Source organism: Patella vulgata, chromosome 5 (assembly GCF_932274485.2).
Source record: "Patella vulgata chromosome 5, xgPatVulg1.2, whole genome shotgun sequence".
Classification (NCBI taxonomy): Eukaryota; Metazoa; Mollusca; class Gastropoda; family Patellidae; genus Patella; species Patella vulgata.
In genome coordinates, this window is record NC_065883.2 from 55,765,070 (window position 1) to 55,783,110 (window position 18,041).

An 18,041-nucleotide genomic window follows, 5' to 3' on the forward strand; every position below is an offset into this window, starting at 1 on the left:
ATTATAGTCAAATTAGTAACAAAGAAATGAAACAGAGTTTAACGTCCTGTTCTCCACTGGCTGGGCTAATAAGACGGACAAACGTCACACAGTGATCTACGGTCTACTCTCATATCGAATTCCAACCAAGGGCTATTTTTTAAGGCCAAAGTACGGGGGCATTGATTGAAAGATTTTGCCCCACCCCCCCACCTGAAGTGCGGGGGCATATAGAGGGTCAAAATTTTTGCGGGGGAGGCCCCCCCCCCTTCTTACCCCCATAGTACCAAATCCTTAAAAAAATGCCTTAAACGGGACCTATCCAAACGACTGGACACTGTCCTTGCCAGCCTGCACCACTGACAAGGTGAAGCCACCTCTGAAAAATCACGTGGAACTCTCTCGGCCAACACTGTCATCGAACCCCACATCTCCTGGTAAGGGAGTCAGCGCCTTAGACCCCCCCCCCCCCCACAAAAAAAAACAAAACTCGTTTGTATGAAGGAAAAACAACACAGTTGAGAATTAAGGGTTTTCATTGTTACTTTATTTAACGAACCCTAAAGATTTACTATAATAATAATATCATATAATCAGCCCTATTCGTTAAACAATAATCGATCAGGCAGCCAGTATAATATACTTCATTTAAATTTATATTATACCGACATAACCTTTATAATTATACCGACATTATTTTTTATCTTCAATAACATACATTCTTCTTATCTTTATCTACCAAGAAATTAATAATATTTCATCAAAGGGAAAATACATTACAGCAATTAATACTTTACTAATTAATATTCTAGCTAATTTACATAAGATAGCATAAAATTTATTTCAAATTAAGAAGCTACGGTAATTCCAATTTCTCTTACATTAATGTTTTTTTTATTATAAATTTGCATAGAAAGTACTGAAGCTGATATGTTCGTTTTGAAAAAAATCTAGGAAGAAAATTATAAATTTGAAATTACATTACATCACCCTTGTTAGTTAAATAATAAAATATGTAAAATAATACAATTATTTTTAAAATTAGATATTATGTATTCTTAAATTGTACAATTAAATTGATTTCCGTGGGCTAGATATGTAGCTTCCAGTATAATATATATTATATTTCAGACAATCATGATTAATAAAACTAATGTATTTATTGGAATATAAGAAAATAATTCCATTCTAGATCTCGATATTCTAAACTAATCGAAATTATAAACATAGTTTTGTTCATTAAGATATCACAATAACTTTTACATCCGTGAAATTATTCCCAAAGCTTATAGAAACATAAATAATATATCGCTGAATCAAGTATGAATTATTAATTTATCTTGAATGTCAAGTATTCTAAAGTCTGAATATAAGAAGAGTTTTGTTGGTGCCAAAGTACATATATTTTATTTTTTTTATAAATATCAATTCTAAATATTTTATCTACGTGTTTATCTATAAAGTAATGGTAATGTCTAAATTATTAATTGAGCCGTCTGAGTCTGATTTTATCATTGTGTACATTTCATACCCGTTTTAACCAACCAACTAACAATATTCTATATAAGACTAGTATAATACCCATAAAGAAACTGAGATTCCGTTTTTAATACTTTGAGCCTAATATTCTAAAATTTAAATACATTTGAGCTAATACTTTAAAATATAATAGTATATGTTATGAAACAAAACCCGGCTATTAATTATATTACTTATCATCTTGTTGATATTTCAATAAAACTTTTTAAGAAGTTAAAGGGGCATTGCCGACTTTGAAAGTACAATTTACCCTGTAACTATGTTGTCAAAATATAACCCAATTATAAAAATGCCGACAACAGAATTACTTAGTGTAAAATATTGCTTGGATTATCAGGTCTATATTTACTCAAATTCCGTCATTAGTGTTTTAAAATATTGCTTAGATAATCAAGTCTATGCTCACTCAATTCCGTTAAGAAACCCTATTCATAAATAAAGAAAGATTTAATGTGGTTACCTCAATTATCCAGGAATTTCTGATATGATTTGACATCTACATTTATACTATTTAAGAAAATAAACCGCAGTTGAAGAACCGTAATCTTAATTACAACCTCTTTAATAATAACAATTTTACTCAATATTAAAAATATATTTTATGTCTAATACCACTAGTACCACCGGTGTAACTCATTTCGTTGAAGAAGGCAAGATAATGAGCAAGAGACATCGAATAGAGCTCAAGCTGAAAGGATTCGCCGTTAGCTTATTTTTCGCCACAACAAATCTGACTGCTTCACATTCATCCAATAAGGTCCAACAAAAGGGTTTGGACAGCACTACAGATGAAGTACGTTCGGTGGATTACAAATGTGGCAGAAACATCAGCTAAACTGCGAAGGCTTTAAACACAATTTAACATTTTTGTTTTATTTCTCATAAAATTGAACAAAGCATTAAAAATCTAACAAGAATTATAATACACACATTTACTTCAATAAATTAAAATATAAATTAAAAAAAGAAACGTTTTATATACACAAGCACTATAGTTAAGGGAACAAACGTCAATTCCATTCTCCATAAGCCTTTATAAATCTTTATATCAGATCTATGTTAAGTGTAGATCAGTCTGAAATTGTTTGTAGCAACTTGAAATATTGGCAAACTCAATAATCTATCAAATACTTTATGTCGATCTATAAACCATTGTCCATCGGATAAAAATATGATGCTGAGTATATTATGGATATACTTGATAGATTCGTTTTGATATTGCAGTATAAGAAAATATAGTCTTCGGTCTTTCTTTTTTTGGCTAAACTTACATAAAAGGAAGGAATCTAGATATAAAACTATTTATAGGTATACACGATTTTACCACACGAATTAATTTATCTCATTAAGTTGCTACTTCCAGTAAAGTTATTTGGGAGTCAGTCATTTCTGCTCAACTTATATACTGTCCTTGTCTTGGTTACTTGATCACATATATAAGACATAATAGGCACACACGTTTTCCTTTTCCAGAGGTCATTTTTGCACTTCGAGAATACGTAAAAAGTATAAGCAGAATTTTTCACTTTTTTTTTTAGAAAAACACCACGTTATAATACTGAACACAATATTTAACACCTCGGCTAACACAATAATAATAATAGTTATAATGATAAAATATCTGTGGAGGGATGGCACAGGTTCATTAAAACACAACCCTGACGACTTCAGTTCCAGATAAAACACATAGCTATAACAAGTCCCGAGTCCAGTCCAGTGAATATTTCAAATCACAGTGTAACAATTATATACACAACAAAGATAATAGATTAACAAACAAGGAGGGTGAGGAATCCGTCATCATGGACTGGACGTTGAATCGGACTCAGATGGTCGGTATATCAGTCTCTCCGTTGATTGATCGTGGACACAGACGTTCACTTTCAGATTTTTGTCCCTCCGCACTGTGTAAGCAGGGCGTGGTGGTGTCGACACTGGGGGTCGGGCAGCGGTCGCCCCTCCGCCGGGATGTGAAATGTCTATAGGGTTACTGCTGTTTTCAGACAAATTTAAGGGAACGTCGATATTATCCAAGAGAAGATAATCGCAGTCTTGTTCCAGTAATTCTTCCAGCATCAATCTTAGAGTTAGGAATGTTGGACGATCGCTTGGATGATCTTCCCAACACTGTCGCATTATTCTATAGCTGAAATCATAAGAAAATAGGCACGAATTAAAATCTGTCTATTTCTAAAATACCCTAACAATTAGGTCTACAATAAAATATCCCAAGTATTAGCAACGGAGCCGTTACTTGTGTACGCCAAATTGGGTAGGCCTTGTTTTGAACAGAGCTTTGTAGCCGACCATCAAAATTATGTGTCAAGTTCCCAGTAATTTTTTTCCCTTATTAACGGACATAGAACAGAATGAACTGGGGTTTAACGTCCCCTCAACAGAAACGATACCAATTTGGGACAAACGTGGTATATATCCTTTTTTACGGTTGAAGAAAACCAGGAGAAATCCCACGAGGTTAGGCAGGGACACCATTATCTTGTACAATCGATACGTCGACACCTGACACTATTACAGACTGTATGATCTAAAGTACAGGCTTAAAAATATAAATATGACGGTAAGAATTCTTAATTTGGTGAACAGTGCTTGGTATACTAATAATTTTAATCATTCTTTAGCTAAATACAAAATAAATGACTATATAGCAATTTCTTAAACTTACAGTTCGTCTGAGCAATTACTAGGTTTTTCCATTCTATAACCATTAGATAATATATAATATAAATCGGCTAGAGCAATATTTGGATATGGAGAAGCACCTGAAATGGAAATAAAGACTTGATTAACTAATGGCAGAAAATGTGTCATGTAATATGCCAGAAGAAAGAAAACAAATAGTTCTAAAAGAATGCAAGGTTCAATGCAACTGTGTTATCTAGAGAACAGTCGATTCCATTTGACTGGCGGAGCATTCAAAAAAGAGGAGTAGTACGACCTAAGATGCCATTTCGTACCTAACAACCAAACAAATGAAATATCCATTCTATCTGCGTACCATTCTTATTTCTATATACAACTGAGTAACTATTGCTGATCAACAGACGGATTTGCTACAACCTATTTATGAATCGATTTCTGTTGCTCAAAACAATTTCCAGACAATGATGTGAACATTATTTTTGAATTATCCCAATTCCTTTTGTTTTTTGGAACGAATAAACTTACCCATAGTAACTATCTCCCACAGTAGTATACCAAATGACCACACGTCTGTAGAAGTGGTGAAAATTCGATCACGTAACGACTCAATAGCCATCCATTTCAAAGGCAATTTTCCATTAGTCAACTTCTTGTATTCATTATCATTGTATATATCCCTCGACAGTCCAAAATCACAGACTTTTACCACTTTGTTATGATCTAATAGTACATTTCTTGCTGCCAAATCACGGTGAACATATTTCTTTTCTGCCAAATATTCCTGAAAAAGAAATAAAATAGACATTAACTATAGTTATTTTTATATCAAGAAACAAAAGAATTACAAAGTGTAATCTGTTATTTAAAGAAAAGAATATATGATAAGATAAGTATTTAAGCATCCTCATCGGTAACCAACGTCTGCATTGTATATTTATCAGACCTGATCACAGAATGTTTCGGTCCGAAATGTGTTCTATTAGAACGTATGCAACCATATCCTTGTCGGGTCGAAGACTTTCTCTTGACTTACGTAATTCTTGCAATAATAGTAATTGCAATTGGATTGGTCAGTGCAATTCATGGCATTAAACGAATATAGACGGAATAGAGATAGTTTATGACAGTACTACTGTAACCATCAAAATAAATGAAGTGAACTTGGGATACCTGAACTTTCAGGTGTATTTATCCTCTAGTAAAATAAATTAATTTTAAAGACACTGCTCTTTAAGCGAGATAGAAAAAAATAAACAGAAACAAAATAGTTGTAGGCAAAGATTGATTCTGGCTTAGAAACAACTAGATTGAAACATAATTTAACCATGTCAACTGCTAATTATGTCTTATGTACAACTTCTGTTGTAGAAATCTGCCATGTCAAGAAATTTGGGTAAAAAAAACCTATGTTCTTTATATAAAGACCTCCCATCACAGTTCAACTAGTGAGGGCTTTAGGTTTTACAAGTCGAGGAATTCGGCGACTATATTTAAGCATGCACATCTCGTAAATAGCTTGTCAGGATGTATCTGACGACCCACACGAGAATTTCTTCAGCTATTCTCAACAACATTGTCTGACTCATCTGCCATTATTTGCCAGGATTTGCATAGCCGCCTGAAACATCTATGACGTCAATAGCATAAAACCAACAAGCAAACAACCTTAAAGGTACACTATTATGCTCGTATTTTAGCCAAAAGATACATATTTTGAAAAACCATTCTGTTGGTTTAGTCGAACACGCTGTGAATAGGTTGCGTTAAGTAGGCACCCTGGTAAGAAACCATTTGTAACATCTAAAGTAATGCTACTTTAAAATCTAGCCACTAGGGTGTATACAGGTTTTTTTTTTTAGGAGTCTTTCTTTGGGTACATTTATTTATGGAACTATATCTTTAGGTCGTCTTATCTTGTCGCTATTGAAGACAGTTAGGGCCTTATTGCTTAGTTTAAAATCCCATTAAAGAAATTACCATCATAATTTTCGGTTGAATTATTTATTAAATTGAAAATGAAATATAGACAATTGGAAAAACGTTACGTCAACAAATTTACTTTTCAGACGAACAACTTATGGAATAACAGGAAAAAACATAGCACGGTAGCTGTCTGATCCAAAGTCAGACTAATAGAAGACAAACAAAACAACACAGTTTATAACCGACCTCGGAAAAAAACGAGTGAACCTTTCCTAATCTGCTAATTATAGTACATAAAACAAATTGTTGATCATTAGTATTGTGTTATGAGAAGGTAGAGTTGATTGATGATGTATGTTTAAAGTAACATGCTTATTTCTACCTGGCAGTATTTAAAAACCTGCCGGTGAGTATATCGGCTTAAGAATTGTTAAGTGTTTCTCTTGTTATTCCTTATATTCACCAGGATGACACAGGTCACAATTTTATGGAATACAATCACTGCTTCTATTATTAATGAGCCACGTTTCGTCTTGGCTTGTCTAGTGCAAGTGTAGTCGAAACGTCGCTCATTAATAAGCAGTAATAATTAATGTATTCCATAAAATTGTGACCTTTGTATTCCAGTTCAATTACTAAATGCCATTGAAATAATTTATATTAACTAGGGAACTGATGTTCCAAAATATCTTTAACACAGTTTATACCAAGTACACATAGCTCGTACAAAAGACTGCGGTACTTTCCGACTTCTCGTAAAATTCGGACATAAAGTGTACATAGTAATACACTGCAAACTTGACAAAATAACATTTCTATTAAAGGGGACTCACCAGGTTTAGTTTTAATGAATAAGAAAAGTATATCTGTGCGGACACGCTCAAACCTTTATCCTTGTCCTGTGCCACTATCTAAAAATGTGCCGTGCTGTTTCTGCGAAAAACAAGCGTTCAGTTTTCACGTGAAGATCACAAATATATATTTGATTTTATGCCGGTTAGTAAAATAATAAATTTTGGATTTAACGGGGTGTTAAAATTATTTTGTACGCAAAATTTAAGACGGATTCCACGAACCATCATTTTACCACTCCTTTAAGTATATTTAGTATTTTTGCTAACGCTCATAAAGAATATCGCGGCGTATTCTAAGTAGGTTATCGGTTGGATCTTTGATAGTTAGTGAGTCAAATGTTATTTCGAGTACTATATATTTTTTTTAAAAATTGCGTATATTATATTGGAGTTAAGTGGGTAAGACGCTGGCTCGTTAGCCTGGCGGTCGGGTGTTCGATCCCTGCATTGGCCGAGAAAAGTCATTCAGATATTCCGGCGTGGTTTCCCCTTGTCAGTGATGCAGGACGGAGGGCCTGACAAGGACAGCTGTCTAGTCGTTCGGATGGGACGAAAAACCGAGGTCCCGTGTATAAATTGGCATGCACGTAAAAGATCACTTGGCAGTTGGAATTCGATATAAGAGTAGGCCGTAGCGCCGCTGCCCGGGAAAAATTTCCCTCATAGCACACTGTATGGCGTATGCCCGTTTTCATTAGCCCAGTTTAGGAGCAAAACAGTAGGACGTTAAACCCCATTTCATTTCATTTCATCTTTGAGTGAATAATATTTTGCCTTGAACTTTAGCATTTACAGATACTATTTTCAAAACGTTCACAACATATTAATTGAATTACATACGACGATCTTTAAATTGCCACTTTAAATTCAGACTATGGTTATGTCGGAAAGGGGTTCATTTAGGATTGTCTTGAGAAATAAGTAACAATATATCATTCATTATTAACATGTTGTTAAATATATCTCGAGGTGTTTTCTATATTGTTGTGTTATTTATATACTTATGTTTGGCTAGATGTTTTGTTTCATGTAAGCAAGTACATTCCTGTGTAAACTATTATAGATGTATATGTTGTATAGCTTAATGTCGGCCATACACGTGCTTCACTTCACCATAACATGGACGAGATCGTTCCTAATCAAGTATATAAGAACGGAGAAAGTATCGTCATATTTGATACCTAAATAATATAAGCGGTCTGAAATGGTTTTTAAACTAAAGAATCGGGATAAAATGTCCTTTTACCACTGATAGTTTCATTGTTCAATAAATATACGAGATCGTCTCTTATCAAGTCAGAACTGAGAATATACCTTCAGCATATTTTGATATCTAAATATATATAATTGTAAGCTATCTTAAAATGGTTTCTATTCATACAGCTCATAGCATAAATTGAAACTATAGAATTGGGGCGAAATGTCCTCAACAGTCTGATAGTTTCATTGTTGAAGACCATGATGTAAATCATTTGACATAACAAAGCGATAATTTGAAGAATTATTGATTGGAACAATATGTCAAAACTTGTCAACTTTAATGTTTATTTATATTGATTTCTCAAACCTTTTATCAATCATTATTCTATTAATCTTTACTGTCAGTTTGTGTATCAAAACATATACTATCTCAACCCTCAACTTGCAATCACCATAGATTTATGTTAGGCAAGTAAACATTTATCTTGTTCCGAAGACTCACGCAAATTATGTAAGATTTAGATAAAGAGCTGGTCGGTCTTGCTATAATAGTTCAAAAATATATCATGAAAAATGAATATATTGAAAACTTCATTCAATCTACTGTACTGTATTCTGAGCGAGGTTATGATTGTTTGAATGTTTGATAAGATGTAGCGTTGTTCATTATCGTAGCGACGATACTTGACAATCGAGACAGTCTTGATTATCCATTTTATCGTTAAGTTGTTCTAATCCATTTAAATCTCGACCATATGATTGTCTAGAGAGTTGATTATAGGCTTGTCGGTTGAATAAATATCTAAATATTAGTTTATATAAAATCTGAAGCCAAAACAAAGACCTGTAGATTTAGCTCTAACATATTGCATCTTTCAGGTCTTATTCAAAGAAGGTTTATCTATCTACCTACCACCCACTCAAGGTCCATTTTTGTCGGACACGTAAGCAACCCATCGGCCAAAGTATGTCCGTATTTATTATAAATACGACCACTTCAATCAAAGAATATATCAGAACGTAACATTACAACGGTAGTACACGGACAACTATTTCTGTCGAATCTATTTATTTTGTCTTTGTGCCATGGACGAGTAGAATTACACATTGTTTTTAGCGTGGAAAATTCCAGGCTCGCATAATTTAAAAATAGGTGTGTAAATAGCCTAAGACTCAAAGAGAAACAAGACCAAATCGTTGTGCTTCTAGTAAAAGGAGTATGTCAGAGTTCCAACAGAATAAAGAGAGGGAAATTCCTTATGTGTTTTTTAATAGGTTTTTATTACCTGTTCATACTTAAAGCCGCTGAACGTCATTTTCATTTGATTTATTATAATATATAATTTTTCGCGCCTTGATGTACGCTAAAAACTTTACTCAAATTGATTATTTAACTAAAAAAAACATAACCAAAAGAGTCGAATTAAAAAGAGGCCAAATGGAAAAAATTACAAAATACTTATAGATGGCGCTGTCTTGTTCATACCGTCTGTAGAAGAAATAGAATGTTGGGAAATGATCAATTCGTCATATTTTGTAAATAATGTAGATTCAACATTCATAATATTGCAGTTTGCAAAAGATTCAAAATCCCTCAATTAACTCTATCATTCAAGAGTAGATGCATAAATTAAATGAACTAATTAAATACAGACATAATGCAGCGATTTTGAATATAAATCTACAAACTTATATTTTATTTTTAAACTAGTTTTTTTGGTACAAAATAAAGCTTTTTACTACACTTACGTGTCACAATAATGTAGTTTTCTAATATTTTTGACGACCATAAAGACCTAGGTATTAATACTTATTCAAAAGAAAATGTATAACATGGTTTGTTACAGGGATTTAACCGATAAATCACACTACGCGATTGGAAATATGTCATTACCTTTTATGATTACAAAAAAAACAGTGTGTAGGTCCCTACTTAGCTTCAATTTACTACTTTCGATTATACCTTCCTTAAGGCACACGAGAATAATAGCATTGTTTCTTTTTGTACTTGACTGTAAATTGAAGAGAAGTTTGCTGTTGGGTATACAAGTGAAACCAGTATTTTGTGTGGTAAATATACAGTGTATTGAGTGTGTTCGGATGTAGTTGAGAAATTATTACCACTTTTTCTCTTATCAAATCTCATAATTAGCCAATTGAAGTTTGTCGAATAAAGTGTGTTACTCTACAAATTAAAGCTACTAATCGTCACTGGCATCTAATATTTAACTGCTTAATCCACGCTTGAATTTACTCAACATTTAAAATGTCCGATCGAAATTTGAGGTGAGTTTTAATCTCTTTAAAATATGGTTCAATTCTATCGAAAATTTGTTAATAATCGACATCCACGTCAAAGAATATGAATAATACTGAGTTAGGGGCTTAGCTCCTTTAACCACAAATTCAGTTATAAAAGTTTGAAAATAGATAATACTTAAAAATCATAATATTCTCGCTACAGATGTAAGAACTTGAAATGTAATGAACGGATCTTGAAATTAGTTTTAAATTAAGGGTTTGAAGTTTGAGTTAAAAAAAATAGAATAAGCTTACCATTGCCATGGCGACCTGACGAGCGAAGCTCAACATATCAGCCGGTATGATGACCCCATTGTCTATACCTCCCGTGTCTTGAACTAAAGAATAAATAATTTCACTTTGTCCATCCGTTCCCTTTCTGAAATCTCCTTCCATTCGACATTTTCTGAAAGATTATAAAATCATAAAATCTTACAAGAAGGCCATTAAAAGGAGATAATATCATCTGGTGCAACCAAAAGCATTAAAACAAATTTTAAAAACGCAACTCTAGATGCGGTTACCCTCAAGTACGGGATGGAGATATTCTAATCAAGTTCAATTAGAATTTTGTTTCTGGTAGACAATAAATCAAATATAAAACTAAACCTTGAATCAGATTAACTATTTCGTCATATGAAACCCTGTTTTTCGAACACTTTTATTTTGACTAGAGGTCTGATTAAGCAATTCAGGTATTATATGCATAATTTAATACGAATTTTATTCAAAATATGAATCATGCGAACAAGACGTAGCTCAAGTCAAATTGCGAAATAAATAAAAGGGTCCAAATGATATGTTCCGACACGTGATTGATTGCGTTAAAATCCAGTTCAGAGCACGGCAAGACCCCTTCCCCACCAACATGGGGCCATCCAGGGTACAAACAAGCATGGTGCAATTCAATTTGCTGCCCAAATTTGGATCATTTTCTATGCCAAAAAATTATGTAGTGCTGACGAAGAGTGCAAATACGCGGACTCAAAAGTTCGGCATAACGCAGTTAGGGTGTATACCTCCAAACTGATTCTCCATGGGCAAATGGTTCTTCGGGGCGCAAAAAGACTACTATACTATGCCAATTGCAAAAAAAAATAAAAAAATTGTAGCTTGCGCAATTTTTTCTACAAATTTATGCCTTAGCATATCATATGCCTCGTATACATGTACTACACAAAGAATGACAGCTCTATGCTTAGGGTTGTAACGGTGCAATCTCTTATTTAAATGGAACAGTTGTTTGGTTTGAAATTTTACATGGTGAATTTAACTCCGTCTATAATTTCAGCAGTGAGTTGGTTTAAACGAGATTTACATATCATGTAATAGATTCTACAGGGGTAAGGTAATCGTACATCAAAGTTAACTTCAACAAAAAAAACACACATGAACAGACAACCCCCTTGATACTTACAAAGTAGCAAAACTAGACGAAAAGTCAACTGTTAATTTTGAAACAAATATCGTAACTTCATGTGTAAAATATATTGTCAATAAATACGCAAAACCTCCTTGAAATAAAATACACAACAACCACGTAGTGTTTTCAAAAGAAAGGAGCATTTAAGTGCATAGTTTGCAAACATATAAAACAGATGAGCTTCACAATATCTTAATCGGTTTTGTAATGAAATGAGACGGGTTTTAACGTTTAACGTCTTATTTTTCTGCACCGACTGAGCTAATGAAGACGGCTTGGGCCATAAAGTATACTACAAAGGACATTTTGGTCGGGCAGCGGTGTACGCTTACTGTTATATCGAATTCCAACTGTCAAGGGTTCCATTACGTGCACGCCAATGTGTACACAGGAGGTCGGGTTTTCGTTCCATCCGAACAGCTAGATACTATCTTTGCCAGACCTCCTTCTTTCACCACTGATAATGGGGAAACCACACTAGAAATTCATCGGAACGTTCTCTATTAACAGTGTGACCGACCCCAGGACCTCCAGATTAGTGAGCCAACGCTTTAATAACTAGCAAAGCCAACGATCCTAATATTCATGAAATAGATAGTAGTAGTGTATTTATATATACAGATTACATGAGCTGGATTTTGTCCAACCAACAGGGCATAACTTTGCATGAAGAAATATTAGTTAAGAAAATAATGTATTTAACATAAGACAGTATGTAACGCCCCACGTTATATCCCTGTAGATAAAAACGAAACGAATAAAGTATAAAATAGTATGAAATATAAATCCTGCCCATCTACAAACATTTAACTTTGGTACTTTCCTATCCGGATCTTCTACTGAAAGTAAACATGATCACTGGGGGAGACAAAGTTCCAAATTTCAGAATACTTTCGACAGTAGAACATTGGCATCAGAAATGGCCAATATCTTTATTTACCCTTTTCTCTGATTTTAAGTTTCGTGTCATCGTTATTTAATGGTATACTACGACATAGTATTGGTTAGTTTGTTAAAACCGCCCCTATTAAAAATCGCCATTAAACGCAGTTTGACGTTCAAGAAGCAATGACTCTAAAACTATTTTTCACCCGATTCAATGCATTGTAAATATGTTTTCTCTATATTAATGATTCAACACTGTTGCTTCTTATATTTCTTCTTTATGCCAATTTATAATCGCCAACTGTGTATGCGATAATACGTATTTTGTATTGTTAAACCTCCCGTTATATTTAAGCACATACCATGATGTTTTATTACGTAGACATACTATCATGTAGGTAATGTTGATGTTTGATGTAGACATGCTGAATATCCCAGATAAAACAGGTAATATACCATATATTCACTTACTTTAAAAACGTTTGTAGATTACCACGAGGTAAGAATTCCATCACTAAAGCTACAGGTTCTAATAAAGTACACGCCCCTATCATGGACACGATATTTGGATGCGGACCAATTTTCTTCATTAAGTTGATTTCGGCGACTAAATCTTCTTTATAAGACAATGGGGCGCCCTCTGAAAATAGATTATTATAGAGTAGAAATATATGGTTTATAAATAATATACTTCACTATTATGTAGTAAAACAAGATATGGGTGTTAAGAAAATGGAATCCACCTTCAGCATGGACATGTGTGTCTGGCCCATTAACCATGCTTTTTGAATTCTGACTTTGAGTCACTTGTTAATAATATTCTATTTATTTGGCCTGTCTTTATTAGCCCAGTGGTAGCAGAACAGTAGGACATTAGGACATTAACCCTATTTCATTTCATTTGAGATTTCATTCAACTCAAATATTTTCAGTTTCGTTTAGGTTTGTTTTATGTTTTGTTTAGGTTTGTTTTATGTAGATTTATGTTATTGTCTCCGCATTGTCTTTTATATTTATCACAAGCAATCAATCATTAATATACAATGAAATTATGTTTATCCGTGATAGCAAATATGGACGAACTAATGCCCTTAAATATATGTACCCATACTTCTAAAACTATTATCGCGATGACACTGTAAACCTATTTAATTAACCAATCCAGATTAACTTTAATAACCACATTAAGGACAAGAGTCCAGACATATTACGCGACCACGCCTTGTCTATCACATCAATAAAGTTTATAAAACAAGCGACCTATTTATATTCTTATATTTACTATCTAGTCTACAAAGAAAAGTGCATCTGATAAAAATGGTGAAATACCAACCACTAGGCATTCTTATAATGGTTCGACGCATTAACTGAAAGAATCGCTTCTCGCTTTCCACTTTCCAATGTAACTTACAGACTATACTGAGTCGATTAGAATCTACATCTTATTGTTATACCGTTCAAGGATAGGTCCAACTCGTATAACAAGTCTTTGTTTCCCGGTTTTCTGTTCTCAGAATCTTCAATGATTGGAACAATTTCTCTACTACTTTTCCATTAATCTCCTTATGCCCAAAGGGGGTGCGAAAGGGGAATGGGGATTATGGTTCTTGGGACATAAACAATGTTTTTTCGGAACCTTCATATAGTATATTATATTTAAATAAATAATTTGCCTGAAGGGTGTTTAAAGAAGTGCGGCGAAATCTTAGCCCCGCAGAAGATCAGCGAGTTTAGGTATGTACGCCTGGTTACGTACTAATTGGGCTTATGATTTATACAGCGCCCGCATAAAACCACTCTGTCCCACCCCCCTTCCTAGGTACACAGAGCGGGATATTCTTTTTTTTTAGGAAACGTTTTATATATCTTACGTTTTTCTTTCTGTATTTGTAATAATAAGCCTGTCTAAGAATGTTGTATCTTTAAAATTTAAGAATTAAAACAAATGTTAGTTTTACACAATAGTGGTCTTAGTCTAAATATATGTTTTTCGTGGACTGAAGCATATCTACTAATGAAATGAACCCAAAACCACGCCACCTTGACATTTTGTGAAACATGTATGGAAGTCCCATAAGGGCACGATTCAAACAGGGTAATGTGTGTACATTGTTGTCAGACTTTGCTTTCATAAAGTACATAATATGGAAATGATATAGATACATACTATACATGTATACTTCACGCCTGTTGTGCTTATTGGTGAAAGATGCGTGTGGCACCCAGCACGTGGCGAATATATCAAATTAATATCCCGGTATGTATTGTGTATGGCATGTGGCGATTATTTCTAACATATGTACAATTTCACAAAGAAATAGTTTGTACCGTACAAATAATTACAGAGATAGTTATTAATATGAACAGAGGAAGACACCTTGAGTTTATTTTGTTGGTATGACTGGTAAACTCGTTTTGGCAAGACTACAATATATAAGACTCGATAATTATAAAATACTCTTGTTTTCACCGAAGTGACAGACATCACAAAATAAACAATTAAGTGACATGATACATGTAAAAGATAATTTTTTTTAGAAATCCGTAAGTCCGCTACATGTCGCATGTGTTTACGTTTGATCAGTTCGCCATATTAATCACTGTTCCTTTTCGAGGTTGCCTGGTTGACAGACAAGTAATCTAGATTAACAGTTTCGTTTTATCTGTCAATTTAAAAAAAAATATACACTGTGATATACTCTTTGATGGAATATTTAATGGATGATTAAATTAAGATAAATTCGATCTTGCAATAAAGGAACACAGTCGTTCATAATAATGGGGTAATGACCTGAAATGAAATGGGGTTTAGGGTTCTAATGAAGACGGGGAGAGATTTAAAAACAGGTTGTCACTACTGCTCTAATCTTTTAAAAAACATTTAAGAAAACAAGTAGGAGCTTACTATGACCAGGAACCGAGTATCCCGTCATCGCAACCATTTTGGAATTGATGCGCAATTGTCGATCGTACTTAATTTGGTGGAGCCTAGCCTTTTTTTCGAAGCGCGTAGCCCCTAAGAACACGATGAGTAGTCCCTGGTCCAAAATATCCTTGAAATTGTATATGTAAGCAAAACTAAACAAAATATAAAGTATCGTTTGATCTAGAAAGAGTAGTTGTCCGTATGTTTTATACTTACATGGGATAAACTAATAATAATTGCATATAGGTGTAGAAAGAATATGTCGTGCTATATATTTAGGTAGATAATACAGGTAAGAAATGTGGTCGACACATGATGTCTATATCCAGGTAAGTGAGATGATATCTATATGTTACTCTCTGTATAACACGTTAGTTCAACCCTACTATTGTATGTTTCACCCAAAGAATCAGTTTATATACAGTGTGCTTCATTATTCCAGGTGCAATCCATCAAATATATACCTGCAGTGTTCCGAATGTTTTGTACTAATCTTAACCACTATCGCGATTTATATTTCATATATATTTCACTATGAGCATAATACGTGTTCCATATCTTCAATCATGAAATCCATTCGGAACACCACCAAATATAATGTTGAATTTTTATTCTTTTGAAAGCACGATGAGCATTTAAAAGACATAAGACAATCGGATGATAATTTAAAGTGGAATAACCTAGACTGCCGTTTCAGAAATCGTTGAGAATCTTCCTCTTATGAACATAAACACTGTATGAATTTCAAGTTAATCGGATAATACCTTGAGCGATCACACCTTTGAAACTAGTTATCGGAAATCTTTGAAAATCAATAGACTTCTTCATCTGATGAATGTAAACACTGTGCCCGAATTTCAAGACATGATGTCGGACGGACAATCTGACAATATACGACCACATTTCAATGTAGGCGTATAAAAATATAAGAGGTTACTGAAAGACTAATTTATCTGGCAACTGAGTTTCAAAGACAGAGAACGAATCTAAATTAATTTGCATTTTTAATGACATTAAACTAATGATTAAAAGTTTCGTATACCCGAGGCGAGATTTAAATAATCTTTTTAACAAAGATCTCATATTCTATCATGCCGTAGACACGAGTTAAAAATATATGTTTAACTCTATATTTATATTCTTAAGACATTTATATAATAAGTAATTCTTTTGTGTTTGTTGTCTTATTGTCTGCTTGTTTTAGTTTAATCCATGAAATCACATTAATGAAGGCTTTTCTAAGCAATGTCGACTATAAATAGACTATTTTGAAAGCAAACAAATGCTATTAGAATGAGTGAATGTCAATTTTAAAAATTCCTTGAAAATAGCCAGTCGTTACAGGGATAATGCGATTTTCCATTGCGACAGAAATGGTGTTTAAAGTCAACTCAACACAAACTAGGTCATTCGGTAATAACACACGGTGCAATTTTATTCCTATAGTTCTCTTGTGAGTAGGGGTCTTGTAGCAGTGACAGAAGTCCGAAGGACTAAACCCACGAGGTTAAGGAAGCGACCATACTCCTTGTCACGTACACGCGTGGCATCAAAACCACGCCACTTGACCCAATGATGAACCCTATGATCTAAAGCGCACGCCCTAGACCAATCATTATTCTGATCGTAATTTCTTTTTCTAAAACGACTGCTTCATCGAGGTAAATCTTTTATCAAGAACTTTTGTGTACGCAAAATATTCTTTTAAAAACTGGCTGGCCAAATTAATGTCTACTTTACACCACTTAATTATTTTGATGAAATGGGTAATATATGAAACCGGAAATATTTTCAAACGAAATTTACAAAGTAAGGAGATATACTGCACTGTACAGCCGAACACCAAGAGTGAAATATGCTAAATTTACCAAATTCTTCGATACGTTTGATGAGATTGATACGTGAAAGGAATTGGATACACCACGAGACCTGGAGTCGTATTCGTACCCACGAACACTTATGTATTTTAACTAATGAATTAGTAACTCAATTACATTACTCGTGACGTCAACTGGCAGACTATCGCCTTTCAGAAGACTACCACCGTCAAAACCAGTGGCATTACGTCTTTCTTTTTCTTTTTTTCATTTTGAGTATTAGTACAGGCCTAGACGCTTACGGCTGCATTCTCTTCATTTGATATTTGCTGTTTATTTTTTGCAATGTTTGTGTAGCTTGTTTTGTCCCAAGGTTTGTCTTATCTGTTTTGTTTTTCGCGTAGTGCGGTTCTCCTGCACTTACTATTAAAATTATATGTTACATTCTTTCCGCTAAATTCGATTGTCATTCCCGATCTAGCATGGTTTGAACAAAAAAAATCAAAACTGAAATTTTAATGTGACTGAAAGGT

The 18,041-nt window shown here is 33.7% G+C and overlaps 1 protein-coding gene across 2 annotated transcripts in view; it reads right to left on the bottom strand.

The window, feature by feature from the left end:
• Nucleotides 1–504: 504 nt before the first annotated feature.
• The window catches only part of LOC126822030 (ephrin type-A receptor 3), a 60,595-nt gene continuing 43,058 nt past the window's right edge, over nucleotides 505–18,041 (bottom strand). For both annotated transcript variants that reach the window (XM_056101228.1, XM_050550751.2), the window contains exons 14-18: nucleotides 13,237–13,405; nucleotides 10,713–10,863; nucleotides 4,705–4,960; nucleotides 4,202–4,298; nucleotides 505–3,664 (exon numbers count right to left, since the gene is read on the bottom strand). In XM_056101228.1, coding sequence (XP_055957203.1) covers nucleotides 3,319–3,664; nucleotides 4,202–4,298; nucleotides 4,705–4,960; nucleotides 10,713–10,863; nucleotides 13,237–13,405 — 1,019 coding nt within the window. In that variant the 3' untranslated portion in view covers nucleotides 505–3,318. The remainder of the gene's footprint in view (nucleotides 3,665–4,201; nucleotides 4,299–4,704; nucleotides 4,961–10,712; nucleotides 10,864–13,236; nucleotides 13,406–18,041) is intronic.